The sequence below is a fragment of the Taudactylus pleione genome, unplaced genomic scaffold (assembly GCF_031769625.1).
Source record: "Taudactylus pleione unplaced genomic scaffold, aTauple2 ptg000077l, whole genome shotgun sequence".
Taxonomy (NCBI): domain Eukaryota; kingdom Metazoa; phylum Chordata; class Amphibia; order Anura; family Myobatrachidae; genus Taudactylus; species Taudactylus pleione.
This window is the reverse complement of record NW_028284479.1, coordinates 4,206,737-4,223,523: the sequence shown is the minus strand read 5'-3', so window position 1 is coordinate 4,223,523 and position 16,787 is coordinate 4,206,737. Positions and strand designations below refer to the sequence as shown.

At 47.2% G+C, this 16,787-nt stretch overlaps 1 protein-coding gene across 1 annotated transcript in view; it reads left to right on the top strand.

Moving 5' to 3' along the window:
• UTP20 (UTP20 small subunit processome component) overlaps nucleotides 1–16,787 on the top strand; it is a 184,114-nt gene that overhangs the window by 34,035 nt on the left and 133,292 nt on the right. Inside the window, exons 6-12 of the mRNA XM_088467851.1 lie at nucleotides 1,178–1,259; nucleotides 4,351–4,488; nucleotides 10,982–11,137; nucleotides 11,576–11,722; nucleotides 11,881–12,015; nucleotides 13,971–14,048; nucleotides 15,568–15,746. Coding sequence (XP_088323977.1) covers nucleotides 1,178–1,259; nucleotides 4,351–4,488; nucleotides 10,982–11,137; nucleotides 11,576–11,722; nucleotides 11,881–12,015; nucleotides 13,971–14,048; nucleotides 15,568–15,746 — 915 coding nt within the window. The remainder of the gene's footprint in view (nucleotides 1–1,177; nucleotides 1,260–4,350; nucleotides 4,489–10,981; nucleotides 11,138–11,575; nucleotides 11,723–11,880; nucleotides 12,016–13,970; nucleotides 14,049–15,567; nucleotides 15,747–16,787) is intronic.

Genomic DNA, 16,787 nt, shown 5'->3' with positions numbered 1-16,787 from the left:
CCGAAATCGCTGTAAAATATTGCACCCACGATATCGTTATTGTACCCACAATTTCGCTGTCAATTATTGCATCTGCGATAATCAGATAGTGTAAAGCAGGCGAAAAGTTTTCACCATCTCATACCAGGTGAAAAAAAAAATGCAAATCCCTATTTTTGCCTAAAATTGTGGGGATTTCTTTCAGAACCCTTTGGACACCTCCTAATGATGAATTACCCCAAAAATTTTTTGTAATTTGGCCAAAAACAACCAGTCAAGTTTTGGGTGGAAAAAAACCCAAAAGGGGTTTAACGTATTTGGTCTGGTGTTTCAGGGTCTATATGGATGTGACAGGTGTTTTAAACATTGCACGTGGTTGCAGCAGATGTTTTTTTAACTTTTAAAAACAGTTAAAAGCATACCTACTGCGACCACGGGCAATGTTTAAAACACCTGACTCATCCATATAGCCCTCCGAAATACCAGACCCAATACATTAAACCATTTTCAACTATTTGTTTTTTTTCATCGTTTTTAGCCAAATTGCAAAAAACTTATGGGGTCATTTATCATTAGGGGGTTTTGAAAGAAATCCCCACATTTTTAGGGAAAAATAGAGATTTAGCTTTCTTTTTTTTTCACCTGGTCTGAGATTGGGAAAACTTTTCTGCTGTTTTACACTATCCGATTATCACGAGTGTGATAATTTAACGCAATTTCGAGACTTATCGCACCTAATTGAATACGGACCTCAGTATGCAACATGTGACCGTGTATCAATAGTACATACATAAGGTGCTGAAATATATCTCCTCCTGTTGAAAGTAATAGAGAACTGGTAATGGAGAACTTCAGTCAGCAAACTAGACTTTCCAAAAATCCCTTCCTCCATCCTTCAGCATGGTATTGTGGCCCATATACAGTATGTATAGCTCCTTCTGTCCGGTGAAGTATTCCCATGATCTTATTTTAGGGATAAAGGGGATTTGTACAAAACATTGTTAGGTGTTAGGTTGCAATCTCCTTGATTTGATTAGATACAGATAGAATTTAATGTCTATAAAGAAGGAGGTCAGGCTTTCTGGCAGTGAATAAAATAAGCATTGCCTGGGTGTGTTTGGTGTTCTCATACCATGCAAGAATAGGGAAAATGGAATTGTGTATTCCTAGCTGCTAACACCTTTTTCTCTGACTTCAGTTTATACAGTAAATTATTGGCCCATCAGAAAGAGCACATCCGAAATTTTGCAGCAGAAAGCTTTGCTTTTTTAATGAGAAAGGTAAGTATCTGGTAACCAGCCACTCTCCTTCAAACTTAACAGAAATTGTCCCTATGTGCAGTTCATTTGTTGTGTTATGTAGAAGTGAAGGAGTAAGGGGGCAGTTACTCAGGTGTGGTCAAAAATTGTTTAGTATTGCTGGAAAGTTTACTGAGGAAGTCTCCTGTGAGACTACAGCCATGGCCAAAAGTTTTGAGAATGAGAATGTTTTTCACAAAGTTTGCTGCTTCAGTGTGTTTAGACCTATTTGTCAGATGTTACTGTGGTATACTGAAGTAAAATTACAAGCATTTCATAAGTGTCAAAGACTTTTATTGACAATTACATTAAGTTTATGCAAAGAGTCAATATTTGCAGTGTTGACCCTTCTTTTTCAAGACCTCTGCAATTCCACATACTTACTGACTGGCTGCCCATTCTTGCTTAATCAATGCTTGGAGTTCATCAGAATTTGTGGGTTTCTGTTTGTCCACCTGCCTCTTGAGAATTGACCACAAGTTCTCAATGGGATTAAGGTCTGGGGAGTTTTCTGGCCGTGGACTCAATATTTCGATGTTTTGTTCCCCGAGCCACTAATGCTGGTGATCGTGCCGTCACTGCCGGCTCCCCGCTCTACCATTTGAATGGGGTCGTACATCGCATCCCAGGTCAGATGGTTTTGCAGGAAGACCTGGGGATGCGATGTACGACCCCGCAGCACGATATCGGGTATGATATCGTGCCCATACACTGCACGATATAGCACCTATATAGTGCCGATCCGTCGGATCGGCACGTATATCGTGCCATGTATGGCCACCTTTAGTTATCACTTTTGCCTTATGGCAAGGTGCTACATCATGCTGGAATAGGCATTGTTTGTCACCAAACTGTTCTTGGATGGTTGGGAGACATTACTCTCATTCTTTATTCATGGCTGTGTTCTTAGGCAAAATTGTGAGAGAGCCCACCCCCTTGGCTGAGAAGCAACCCCACACATGAATGATCTCAAATGCTTTACTGTTTGTATGACACAGGACACCTTTCCTTCTCCAGACAAGCTTTTTTCTAGATGCCCCAAACAATCTGAAAGGGGATTCATCAGAGAAAATGAACTTTATTCCAGTCCTCAGCAGTCCAATCCTTGTACCTTTTGCAGAATGTTAGTCTTTCACTGATGGTTTTCCTGGAGAGAAGTGGCTTCTTTGCTGCCCTTCTTGACACCATGCCATTTTCCAAAAGTTTTTGCCTCACTGTGTGTGAAGATGCACTCACACCTGCCTGCTGCCATTACTGAGCAAGCTCTGCACTGGTGGTGTCCCGATCCTACAGCTGAATCAACTTTAGGAGACAGTCCTGGTGCTTGCTGGACGTTCTTGGGTGACCTGAAGCCTTCTTTGCAACTATTGAACCTCTCTCCTTGAAGTTTTTGATCCAATAAATGGTTAATTTACTGTAGGTGCAATCTTACTAGCAGCAATATCCTGAAGCCCTTTTTGTGCAAAGCAATGATGACTGCAGGTAACCACGGTTAACAGAGGAAGAACAATGATTTCAAGCTCCACCCTCCTTTTAAAGCTTTCAGTCTGTTATTCTAACTCAATCAGCATGACAGAGTGATCTCCAGCCTTGTCCTCAGCAACACTTTCACCTGTGTTAAAGAGAGAATCACTGACATGTCAGCTGGTCCTTTTGTGGCAGGACTGAAATGCAGTGGAAATGTTTTTGGGATTAAGGGCCTGATTCAGAGCCGGACGCAATTAGCGCTCGCTCGTCCAGAAAATAGGGGTGGCTATTCAAATGAACCGTTCGCTGTTTGCGGTCTGTTCACGCCTCTAGGTCTGAACGAGCGAACAAAACTTGCGGTCTTTTTTTGGGAAACTACGCCCCCTGGCCGCTCGCATCCTACGTCATGTCCGCTATTTATTAGATTAATCGAGTACATCGACCAGGGTATGAGCTGCTCGCTATTCTTGTGGTTGGTTTTTGCTACCACAATTTTGCGAGCAGTTCAGGCTATAAAATAACCCAGTGACGTGGTCAATGACGCTGCTGTTTTAATTATGCACACCCATAAAACGCCCGTTTTGACCTTTAAGCACGCCTGCGATCGGATCTCCACTCCCCGTTTTCAAGCACCTTCCCCTGTTACCACCCACATACGCCTCATTCTGTCACTCATATTATCAGGCATTCTCTATTTTGCGAGCACATGAATTTCGGCCGCACTGACTGGTACGCGCATGCGTATTACGATCCGTACACATGCGCAGTTGGGCAAACATCGGTCGGAGTGAGCGAGCTGTCACTTACGAGTGGCTCTGAATCAGGCCCTAAGTTCATTGTCATGGCAAAGAGGGACTTTCCAATTAGTTGCAATTCATCTGATCACTCTTCATGACATTCTGGAGTATATGCAAATTGCCATCATAAAAACTGAAGCAGCAGACTTTGTGAAAACCAGTACTTGTGTAATTCTCAACTTTTGGCCATGCCTATATGTAATGACCCAGCCATTGGGGAGGTGGCTGTCTCAGATATGAGTCCCCGGGTGCCCAGATTTTATGAATACTTTTAAGATTGATACACTCTGACCGATGTGTACCCAGCTGTTATGTCAGCCCGGTGAGTACACATCGGTACTATGTAATGAACGACAGAACGATCACTTGTTTCTTCGTTCATTACACTGCGTGGCGCCGCATGCTATATCGTCAGGTTTGATGTGCAGCACATCAAACCTGACTACTTCGCATGCGATTGCGAGAGCGCGCATATCGTGCATACAAACTGCACAATTTGTTCCAATGTAGCTTTTACTGTAGTTGCCACATCTGTAATATGTAGGAAACATAACTAGAATTTGCACTACCTAGTAAAATGTCCTCAACAAAGTACTGTTTTTGTTTGTGTTATCATTATTGTAATATAGAGATTAGTTTCTTAGGAGGTCTGAGGACAATAGTTTCTCTGTTATGTTTTCTAAACATAATATTTAGTAGCATCATTTATGTAAAAGTAGATTTCATTATTCATTTTCTTCTACAATTCTGTTGCCTTCCTTTCTTTCTGATCCTAACACAATGATCTGAAGTTTTACTTGTGGTTATAGGTGTCAGATTTGGACGGATTATTAAATTTTATGTTCCTGGATCTTGAAGAACATCCACAGAAGGTGGATGGTTTGGGGCAGCTGCTGTTTGAGATGTGCAGAGGCGTCCGAAACATGTTTCACTCCTGTGCCACAAAGGTAATTAATGGCTGCAAAGGAAGAAAGGACATGTGTAAGCAATCATGACATGTAAGAGTAGGAACATGGCCACCTGTATTCCACTGTCTGACGTTTCTTAGCCTGGGTGACAGATGGTATTTTATAGGACATAACTATAAATTCTGTACAAATGAAAACTATTTATCTGTATGTGAGTGGTGATATTTTAGTTTGTTTTACCTGTATTGAATATCTAGCACTTCACTTATTGGACATAGCACTGCTTCTACTTCAGGGTCCACAGGGTTGACCTTGGGGTATAGCTGAATCTGGATCCACGGGCACCACGCAGTTAAAGCTTTGCTGCTCCCAGGATGCACTTGGGTACGTCCTCCTCTATACCCCGCCCCCGAGCCACAGCACCTCAGTTTTAGTTGGTGCCCGGCCGGAGTCGGGTCACCCTGGGCAGTGGAGCTGCATAAGCAGCCCCTAAGCTTTATTTTTATTTTAAAGAAGATTTTATTTCTTTATTTTTACTATCATCAGAGGAGGCAGCATCAGACTTTCCATCTGGACGTCCACGCTGCCGCTCCAACAGCCCCGCTGGCGCTGCAACGCCAGTACTGATCTGGGGATCGCAGCGGGACCCCGGAGTCAATACTAGCGTGGCTCCGGGACCTCCCACTGACTGCTGCTGGAATCTACGGGGCCAGGTAAGCCGCGTGCAGCGCATCGTGCTGCGCGCGGGGGAAAGAATGCAGTCTCTCACCGCCGGTCTCTGGGGACAGACCGGCGGCGCTAGTAGCGGCGGCGGGCTCCCCCTCTTCAGGAATACCCCGCGTGACCGCTGGACCACCAGGGAATAATTGCTGGAAGGGACCAGCGTCCCTGGGGTTAATCACTAGCCAGGGGAGTCAGGCTTCCCTGGTTTAGCGGCTCCTCCCCTCAGCCCAGCGCGCCTTCTCTCATGCGTGCTGGCGTCGCTGGGCTGTTATCTCTCGGCCACTCCTCCTCAGAGCTCTCCGGCGGCCATCTTCTCAGTGGCAGCAAGGCAGTACTCCCAGGCGGTATCAAGTGGACCGGTCCCCCTGCGTACCTCTCCCCTGCAAAGGACAGTGTTCGCAGCGCTATAGCCCTCCCAGACACTGAATCTGGGAGGTTGATTGTAGCGAAAGGTGCAGTGAGTATAACTTCCTGCATGGTATGTGACTTTTGCTAGTGCTGCTGTCTGTGCTTAATTATTCTTACTGTCAGCTTGTACCTATCCCTTTCCTTCTCCTACGGCCCGCAGGTGCATGGGGGAGGGGTGTTCTTTCTGTGTACCTCCCTTATATAGATCTATGTATTTGTGAGGTCCGTCACATACAGTGGTGTGCTACACAGTACCATATTGTGGGCTGTTTGTGTTGCATACTTGCGAGTGCGCAGGTGTTATACGCCTCACCTCTTTTTGGTGATACACTTTTATTGCAAAAGTTTTTGTGTCATGTCTGATGAGAATGAGCGCTCCGTGGCTCCTGTGTTGTTTTCCTGCCAGCGCTGTTCGGCAGGGGTTGATGGGGTGGATTTGTCTCAGGACGGTCTATGCAGGCGGTGCCAGCTGGTACCTGGTCCCTCTAAACCCCCGGTGGCGCAGGATCCTCCTTGGGCGATGTTTACACAAGTGCTGGCGTCGATCGCGGGTCGGCTTGCGGTCCCGACTTCGGTCCCTTCTAGGGCGTTGCCCCAACCTACCATCCCCCTGTTTTCCGGGTGTTACGCATCTGGTGCAGTCTCCTCCGGGTCTCAGACTGTGGGTCCTTATGCGGGATTGCCTGTATACGTGCAGTCTCCCACGGTGATGCAGCAGTCAATGGTACCCTTTCAGGGGTATCCTCAGACGGTACCCCCTCCCTGGGTGGATGTCCTCTCCAGCTCTGTTCAGAGCCTGGCGGCCTCGTCATCGGCTTTTCAGTCAATGTTGAACAGTGATTTGCCCCCAAAGGCGTCCAAGCGACCCGTTCTGGCTTCATTGGTGGCGCAGTTCACAGACACGGATGTGTCTTCGGATGACGGAGAGATCCATGATGACTCGGATGCCAGGGCCCAGGAGGTGGAGGCTAAGTCCTCCATTAATGTGCCGGCATTGGTTAAGGCGGTGCGGGCCATCCTTCATATAGAGGAGGATGTGCCGGCTCCCAGGTCGAAGTACCCTAATTTTAAAAAGCTTCGACTGTTTTTCTCCTGTCCGACCAGTTGACGGATCATATGGCGGGGGCCTGGCAGTTGCCCAGCAAGAGATTCCAACCGCAGAAACGGTTGGCTTCCAACTATCCTTTTCCTGAGGCTCATTGCAGGAAATGGGAAACTCCGCCTGCGGTGGATTCCCATGTCACCCGCTTAATTAAAAGCGCTACGTTGCCTATACCGTCTATCTCTTCCCTGAAGGATCCCACGGACAGGAAAGTGGAGACTTGTTTAAAGTCTATCTACTCTCTCTCTGGGGCTGTGGCCCGTCCGTCCATGGCCATCTCTTGGGTGGCTAAGGCCATCGAGAGCTGGGCCAACGCTTTGGAGGATACCTTTCCGGATGATGCTCCGGAGATCCAGAGAGCGTTGATAGGACAAATGAGGGATGCGGCTTCCTACATTGGGGAAGCATCGTTGGATGCAAGCCTGCTGACCTCTAGGGTGTCGGCTGCAGCTGTGTTGGTGTGTCGGTCCTTATGGCTGCGGTCTTGGAGAGCTGACGCAGGCTTCAAAAAGGGCCTGGAGGCCTTACCTTTTAATGGAGAGTTGCTTTTTGGTCCAGACTTGGACAAAATAGTGGATACTCTGGCTAAGTCTAAATCAGCCTTCCTCCCTTCGGCTTCTGCACCTACCAAAGTACGGAGCTCTGCCTTTCGGTCCTTTCGGATTCAGGGCAAGGCCAAAGGTCAGTCCTTCCCGAGGCAGTCGGCGACCAAGGCCGCTTCTAAGCCCAAGAAGCAGGCCTGGAGTGCCAGGCGCCCTTCTTCCAAGCAGGAAGATAAACCTTCTGCCTGATGGGACGGGCCTCCTTCTGGTGGACCCCAGAGTGGGAGACCGACTTCTTCAATTTGCCCACTGCTGGCACAATACCACCACGGATGCCTGGGTTCGAGAAGTGGTCTCCCAGGGGTACGCCCTGTCTTTTCGGCACAGACCGCCCCACCAGTTTTTCTGCACGAGTCCTTCTCAGGACAAGACCAAGGCTTTACAGATTCAGGAGGCTATAGAGTCCTTGCTGAAAGCAGGGGTCATTGTTCCCGTTCCTCAATCACAAAGAGGGACGGGGTACTATTCTACTCTGTTTCTGGTGCAGAAACCCAATGGTTCTCATCACCCTATCCTCAGTTTGAAGTCTCTGAACAAATTCCTCAGAGTTCCCAAATTCAGGATGGAAACGTTACGTTCCATCATTATGGCGATGGAACCTGGGGATTACATGGTGTCCCTGGATATCCAGGACGCCTAGCTCCATGTTCCGATAGCACCTTCGCACCAGCGGTATCTGAGGTTCGCTATCCTTCAGCATCATCATCAGTTCCGGGCGCTACCCTTTGGCCTCTCCACGGCACCGAGGGTATTCACAAAGGTTATGGCAGTCATGGCCGCACATCTTCGGAACCAGAATGTACGGCTGCTGCCGTATCTGGACGACCTCCTGTTGCTGGTGAGCTCCCCGGAGGTACTGCTTCAACATCTCCACCTGACGATCGCTTGCCTGCAAGCGCACGGGTGGTTGATAAATTGGAGAAAGTCCTCCCTGATTCCATCACAGCAGATGGTTCATTTGGGAGCCCTGCTGGATTCTCGTCAGCAAAGGATCTTCCTGACTCTGGAGAAGGTCTCCTCCCTACAGCTGTGGATATACAGTTGCCTGAGCAGTTGCCGCCTGTCGGTCCATTCGGCTATGAGAGTTCTGGGGTCCATGGTGTCGACATTCGACATGGTGGAATTTGCCCATTTCCATTCCCGGCCCCTGCAGGGGCTGATTCTATCGGAATGGAACGGGTTACCTCACCGGATCCGATCTCAGATGCTGGTGTTGTCCCCGGAGGTTCGGCAGTCTTTGGCTTGGTGGCTTCAGACAGCTCATCTGGTCGAGGGGCGCCCCTTTTGGATCCCGGACTGGGTCCTGCTCACGACGGATGCCAGTCTCCGGGGTTGGGGGGCAGTGACAGGCTAATTGTTGCTTCAGGGTCGTTGGTCTGCGGAAGAAGCACTTCTTCCCATCAACATCCTGGAACTGCGGGCAGTATACAGGGCCCTGCAGTCGTCTGGCCCCGCTCTTCACGGAAGGGCGGTTCAGGTGCAGTCCGACAACGCCACCACGGTGGCATAAATCAACCACCAAGGAGGAACTCGCAGTCGGGCTGCGATGTCGGAGGTGTCTCGCATCTTTGCTTGGGCGGAGTGCCACATTCCAGCGATCTCGGCGGTCTTCATCCCCGGAGTCCTCAATTGGGAGGCGGACTTCCTCAGCCGTCACGACGTGCATCCCGGGGAATGGTCACTTCACCCAGAGGTGTTTCAGCTACTCGTGGACAGATGGGGGCTGCCGGAGCTGAACTTGATGGCCTCCCGTCGCAATCACAAGTTGCCCGTTTACGGGTCAAGGACAAGAGACGCAGGCGCATGTCTGGTGGATGCGCTGTCGGTGAAATGGACGTTTCACCTGGCGTATCTGTTTCCTCCGATATCCCTACTTCCTCGGGTCCTGCGGAAATTCAAGCAGGACGGCGGCACGCTCGTGCTGGTGGCTCCGGCGTGGCCCAGACGTCCTTGGTACTCCGATCTGAGGAGCCTCTCCTTCGACGCTCCGTACCTTCTTCCTCAGCGTCGGGACCTGTTGTCTCAAGGGCCCTGCCTTTACCCGGATCTGGGTCGGCTGTCTTTGACGGCGTGGCTCTTGAGACAGCAGTCTTGAGGTCTCGGGGCTTCTCCAGTTCGGTTATTGGTACCATGCTCAGGGCACGCAAGCCTGCTTCCGCACAGATTTACTACAGGGTGTGGCGCACTTACTTTCAGTGGTGTGAGTCCAGAAGCTATGATCCTCAGGTGTTCCGAGTTTCTAGAATCTTGGAATTTCTTCAATCAGATTTGGACCTCGGCTTACGCCTTGCCTCTCTGAAGGTTCATGTGTCCGCTTTGTCCGTGTGGTTCCAACGACGGATTGCTACACTGCTGCTTTTTCCAAGGTGTTCTCAGGATCCAGCCTCCCTTCGTGCCTCCTGTGGCTCCTTGGGACTTGGCGGTGGTGCTACGGGTCCTGCAGGGTCCTCTTTTTGAGCCTCTTGAGGTGGTGGAACTCAAGTGGCTGACATTTAAGACCTTTTTTCTCCTGGCGATTGCTTCTGCCAGGAGGGTGTCAGAATTGGGGGCGCTTTCCTGTCGCCCTCCTTTTCTGATTTTTCACCAGGACAGAGCGGTGCTCCGCACTCGTCCTGAGTTTTTGCCTAAAGTGGTCTCAAAGTTCCACTACAATCAGGAACTTGTTGTGCCAGCTTTTCAGTCACCTGATCTTTCAGCTGGTGAGGCTTCCTTAGTTGTAGTCCGGGCGCTTAGAATCTATGTGGACCGGACTGCTTCGGTTAGGAAGTCTGATTCATTGTTTGTCCTCTTTGGTTTTCACAAGAGGTTTGCCTGCCAACAAACAAACATTAGCCAGTTGGCTTTGTTCCGTTATTTGTGAGGCTTATGCACAGGAGGGTTTACCTGTGCCAGCCTCTGTTAAGGCTCATTCCACTCGTTCTGTGGGTCCCTCTTGGGCTGCTAGACGTGGCGCCTCTGCTGTTTAGCTGTGTAAGGCGGCCACTTGGTCTTCAATTCAGATGTTTTTGAGGTTTTATGCGTTTGACACCTTCGCCTCTCAGGATGTATCCTTTGGGCGCCGGGTTCTCCTTTCAGCACAGGAGCGTCCCCGCCCTTAGTTGAACTGCTTTGGGACATCCCCAAGGTCAACCCTGTGGACCCCCTATGGATCCTGAAGTAGAAAACAAGAGATATGGTAAGAACTTACCTTTGTTATCTCTGTTTCTACGAAGTCCATAGGGTCCACAGGGCGCCCGCCCTGACGCACCTGGCTTCATATGGGCTGTGTGTCTGGTCATCGGTTTTCCGTCTCCCATTTCTGTGAGTATGGTTTCTTGTGTGTTCCAGTCTTCCTTCTCTCTGTTTAGTCTCCTCCTCCGGCCTTGGCTGCTTACCAACTGAGGTGCTGTGGCTCGGGGACGGGGTATAGAGGAGGACGGACCCAAGTGCATCCTGGGAGCAGTGAAAGCTTTAACTGCGTGGTGCCGCAGATCCAGATCCAGCTATACCCCAAGGTCAACCCTGTGGACCCTATGGACTTCGTAGAAACAGAGATAACACAGGTAAGTTCTTACCATATCTCTTGTCTTTTGCTGTTATCCCCAGAACATGGTGCACAACAGAGGAACTATCAAAAAGTTATGTCAGTAAAGTCTTTTTTTTTTTTTTTTTCTGTATACTGCCTTTTACTATTGTGCGTACATGCTTTGTTTGACAGACCATACGAATGATTCTACAGAAGTTGGGACCTGTGACCGAGTCCAAGGAGATGCTGCCCTGGAGTGAGGTGGGGGAGGCTTTGGAGCACTTTGCGCAGTCTGCTGCCTTGTATATATACAGGGAGCACTTTGATCCTCTCTTCAATAATATTCAGGTACAGCTGCAAACAAATTGCTTAAAAAATAATGCACATTTGTAATGAAAAATTGAGAACAAGCTTAAATAAATAAAGTATCATCACTGGGGCCATGATAAGAATATAGTCTATTTTTTAACATCATTGTGCACACTTTCCAGTGTATCAAGCTTTATCTTCGATGTTTAACATTTGTTCACTTACCATGTAATGATATTTAGCTGCAAGTTTCGTCTGACTATGAGATTGTGATGTTTTCTGGGGAGTTTGGAGAACAGTGGTTTATCCCCTTTAAGCACTGAAACTATTAAGTTAGGGGCTATGATGACTGGAGAAAGGTATGAAAAGGTCATCTCGTCCCCGGAGCTTACAGGACAGAAATGTTAGACTATAATAATATTTGAGTATATGCTTAGTGATGTGATAATTGGAGTTTTGATGTGTTTCTTTTTCAAGGAGTCACTGCTGGAGCTTTCTGGGAAAATGGTCCCTAGACATAGCACAGAATGCTCAGATCAGATGGAAAGGCTCCTGGAGGCATATGCCATCTTGGTGGAACATAATCGAGGTGCAAAGATCCCACATCCGGAACGTGTGTGTGCCGTAAGTTTCTCTCAACTACTCGCCCTGTTGATCTTCAAATGCAACAGAAACTCGTGTGTGTATGTGTATATATATATATATATGTATATATATATGTGTGTGTGTGTATATATATATATATATATATATTATATAAAACCTCTGTTTTCTCTTCCCAGACATTAACAGAGCTGCTGCAAACACCAAATCTCTCATCATCTTGCTGTAATATACTTTTATCTATTATTTCTACTTTACTCCTCAATGAAAACATTTCTCTGCCAATCTCTGAGATAAAAGGAGCCATAAATAAGGTAAATTATATAATATACAAATTAGGATTTTAATCATTTCGGAACATGGATATATTGCATCTATGTCTAGGTTCCACAAGTTTAAGTCCCGTAAGAAATAGTGCTTGACTTGTGGGTGTCTTCATGATGGTGTACAAAGTAACTAATACCTTCCATCCTCCTCGTATAAGATATTTTCATTTTGTTTTTATTTTTATGTAATTTAGGTTTTGTTTTTTTGTAATTTTCATATGCTACATTGTATAATATTGACTTGCATACAAAACTTTTATTTAATGGAATACTCACGAGTTCAGTATGTTGTTTTATACCACTGCTGACCGTGAATTCCTTGTAGTCTCCTTTTCTTTCATTAATAGATATCCTGTAGTGTTTATAGAGTAGATTTTCTTTACACATGTTGTGTATTTATTTTACTGACATGTTAACTGAATAAAAATCCTTGCAGAGGCGTCACCAGGTATGGTGACACACGGTGCGCACTCCGTATCCCCCCGAATCCGCCCGAAAAAGGGGCGTGACCTAACAAAAAGGCGGCGTGGCCTTGCGGGAGATCCCTCCGGAGGCATGCCCTGCATCCCTGGTGATGCTGGACTGCCCCTGGAGACTCATTCCTACACTGTCGTATCCTCCGCTGTGACAGGAGCAGAGTGCTGCAGGAGAATTTCACACTGCAGTACTCTGCTCCCCAGCATTTTGGTGTCGCCAACACCGAAGGTGACACCTGGTGCGGCCCGCATCCCTTTAGCGATGCCACTGAATCCTTGTTGTAAACCAAACCATCAAAGCAGTTAAAAAAAAAAAAAAAAAAAAGTTAATTTTTTTTTCATTATTTAGTTTTAACTGCTACTGCTGTAAGTATAGTATAGTAATGTGAGGAGCTGACCCCTGTCTTGCTGCTTGGGTATTTGTGTACTTTACGGACTCGTAAGGGCCGGCCGCTCGCAGGTAATGTGGGCGTTTATTTTTTGTCTCCTGCCGCTCGCAAAGCTGTGGGAGCCCACCCACAGCTTGTGTGAGCGGCAAGGAGCCCATCGCGATAATCGCTACCATCGGCCTTGCGACGAGACCCTGTGGTAGGGTCTCCGCTACCGCAAGGCCGAGTGGACTTCCTGCTCTAATATAGCAGGAAGTCCACTACTGACATCAGTTGTGATGTTAGTAGGTCCTCCCTCAAACGCCTGCGTTTGGCCAACCACCCTCCCCCTACCCGCCTACAAAACGGGGCGAGCTGTCACTCACCATCGACAGCCGCCCGGTCTTGTAGCGAGCCGCGTAGCGACTGAAGTTCAGTCGCTCGATGGGGCTCGCACATGCGCACGCCAGACGCGGCACATGCGCAGATCACAAACTTCGAACCGCTTGTGAGCGTTGTGCGCTCGCGAGTGGCTCTGAATCAGGCCTTCATTGCAGAGAGAACCCAAGTGTCCTACACTCATTATTAATCATGGAAATGTCTAAATCCCCTTCATGGAGAGGACCCTGACGTCATCAGCCAGTGTCCAGCATCATTCCCTACCATCCAAGTGGGCATAGAGGGGGAATATAACCTTTTGGCGAGCGGGCAACTTTCTTCTTTAGGTGGGGACAACTTTCGCTACTTGTGTATGTAAAGTACACAAGTACCATTTAAAACATTCATTGGGTTCTCTCTGCAATGAGTCTGTAAAGTACACAAGCACCGCTGTTTGAAATATGATTTATATATTAATATAAACAAGCTACTGGACTGCGGCACTTGGAGACTTAACAATAGATTTTTAATCCCACACGTCACATTCAGAAACCAACGTTTCGGGGCACACTCGCCCCTTTGTCAAGGTGAATACATATATAAAATTTTGCACATTCTGCATATTGCTCGGCTTCTCTAGCATTATGAATTTGTCACTGAGTGAGCAAGGCAGCAAGGACAGTGGACTGACAAATCTTTATATACATATGTTACCTTTTAGGTTTTTGAAAGTGGATTTTGCAGAAAATTACTTTTGGAGTTCTCAGAAGATATGTTCACAATGAGTCAGTTTGAACAGGTGAGTATCATCTGTGAGAAGCTAGTGATCACCTATGTGCTTTATTCCAGTGTTTCCCAAACCCAGTCTTCACGACTCCCACATAGTACAGGTACTAAGGATATCCATGCATGAGCATGGGTGCCTTCATTACCACCAGTCAGTTTGATTAACCCACCTGTGCTGAAGCAGAGATATTTTTAATTTCTGAAATATGAGGATCCCTGACGACTGAGGGCCTGATTCAGCAAGGATCTCAACTGCAATTGCACGTGCCAGTGCGTTTGAACTCCCATTAGAGGGTCGTGCATAAATTAGCCACTGCGATACTATACACAGCTCGAGTACTCACAGCCTGTGAAGAGGTTGGCAATTCCTGAGTAAGGTCAGACCTTGTGCAAGTGTGCGTAAGGCTGCGATGGTACTCGATGTTACCGATGGTTTTGCAGTCTTGCTAAGTATTACAGATGTGTGTAAGGTAAGATGGACATCCTTATGTTGTGCTGTGATGGCATAGCGATCACAGAGGATTAGCATATCTTCGCAGTGACAGTTGTGATCCTTGCCAAGTCAGGCCCTGAGTTTGGAAAACTCTGCTTTATTCAAATCAATCGGGCAGAATTCCTCTTATTATTAAATGCTTTGAACCTGCCAGCACATTTTGAATTCAGAAATCAATGTACAAATAAAGTTTCAGTTTGCACTTTGGCATCAATGTCAGCATTTAAAAAAAAAAAAAAAAAAAAAAAATATATATAAATAAAAACTGATCTGCTAGACCTGGATGGTGGTTAATTTGTCTGTACATAGGGGGTCATTCAGACCCGTTCGCTCGCAAAGGACGCTCGCAAACGGGTCGATGTTGCCCCACTGCGCATGCGCACGACGGAGGGAGCTCCGTCGTGCGCATGCGCGAGACCCGGCGAGTGACGAGAAATACGTCGCTCGGGGTCTCGCACCAAAGGGGGCGTGCTGTCGATGGTGACTGACAGCACGCCCCCTTTGGTGGGCGTGCCGGGGGCGTGGCGGCCAGATGGAGGCGTTCCCATGGGAACGCCTACCGAGTCCGGCCCCACTGACATCAGTAATGATGTCAGTGGGATTGACTTTGGCTCTGATAGAGCCAAAATCACTCCTGGGCTTGCGGAAGCGAGACCCTACCGCAGGGTCTCGTCGCAAGCCCGATGGTCGCGATGGTCTTTGACCATTGCGACCATCATCATGGACGCTCGCTATAGCTGTGGGTGGGGTCACCCACAGCTATACGAGCGTCCAGGAGGAGGCTCCATTTTCATGGAGGAGGGCCCTGATTCAGAGCGAGCGCTCTGGTCAGAGCGTCCGGCTCTGAATCAGGCCCATAATCTACAGTTTCCATTGATATTTTGGCTACCGCCACTTTGTAGGTGTTGGCAGTTTTAAAGCATATGTCATAGAATGTGGATCAATAGCATCAGATGAATGTTCGATTGTAATCTGTTTTATTGTTGTTCTTTTCTAATTCTTTTGGTTTTTCCCTTTTTTTTTTTTTTTTAAATTTCAGCATTTTCTGCCCAGCCTCTTACAGTATATACTGACATTCTTCACTGACAAGGATACCACCGCTAGGAGTGAGGCCCTGGCAATCTTGGCAAAGCTCATTTTGGAAAAAGCTGGGCCTCCTGCTAACGCTTCAATGGCACTTGAAAAATATCCTCTTGTATTTGTTGGAAAATCAAAACTGTAAGACCATATATCTTAACATAGGGCCTGATTCAGAGACTGACGCAATGCCGATATTTATGCAGCGATTGTTTGCTAATGTGCATGCGCAGCCATTGTTTTATGACTATGTTCGTACAGAGGAAACATTCGCCAAGTGAGTGACATGCAGGCAGCGCTTGGGGGTGGTAACGGGGGGTGGGTAGAAGTTTACGGGCATGTCTGACTGTTTAAATGCCGTTTCATGGGTGTGCATAAATTAGCCATTGAGGTCTCCTGTGCAGCATGAGATCTCTCTGCGTGTCAGGAGAGCTGCAGTATTTGCGGATGGTCAGACTTGGCTTATATGCTGCTTGACTGCTGTGCATCGATAGTACCGATGTTTATGCTGTTGTACGTCATTGGACGGTTATGAGAAGGCAGCAGTGGGTGTCCCTGTGCTCGGTATTGTTTTGGAAGGCATTAGCCTATTTTAACTGCGAACTGTGAGAGAATGCAGTTGTGATTGCATTACTGTCCGTCTCTGTATCAGGCCCATAATTCAATTCATCTGTGGTCTACAATAGATTTCATTCTGTATTGTGACCGTTGTATAATGGTCCTACTTCTCATACCAGGTATTTCACACCATCACAAGCACAAACTTTTAGTACTGCACATTTACCCTCTTCAGCATCTATGTTTTGCCTGAATTTTACAGTGATTACAATCTGGCTTGATCTATGAATCTCACTTTAACATCTCATATACACACAAAAAAAAAAAAAAAAAAAAACTTAAGTGCTGCACACATTTAAATAGGAGTGATCCACAGGGTGAGCAATTTGCTCAGACTATACTTATAAGTAGTAGTATCCTTCTTTTAGAAAATGCTTTGATACTTAATGCATTAATAAAAACATATTGTTTCAGAGATGGAGGCTGTACAGAGAAGTTTGTTTGGAAGGTGCAGGGGGAAAGGATTTAGCTGTTGGAACACACTTGCTAGCATGTTTGTAAGCAGAGATAAGGCAAGCAATATAGAATGTAGTGGCGGAATAGAAAAGTTTAAAAAAGTAGAGG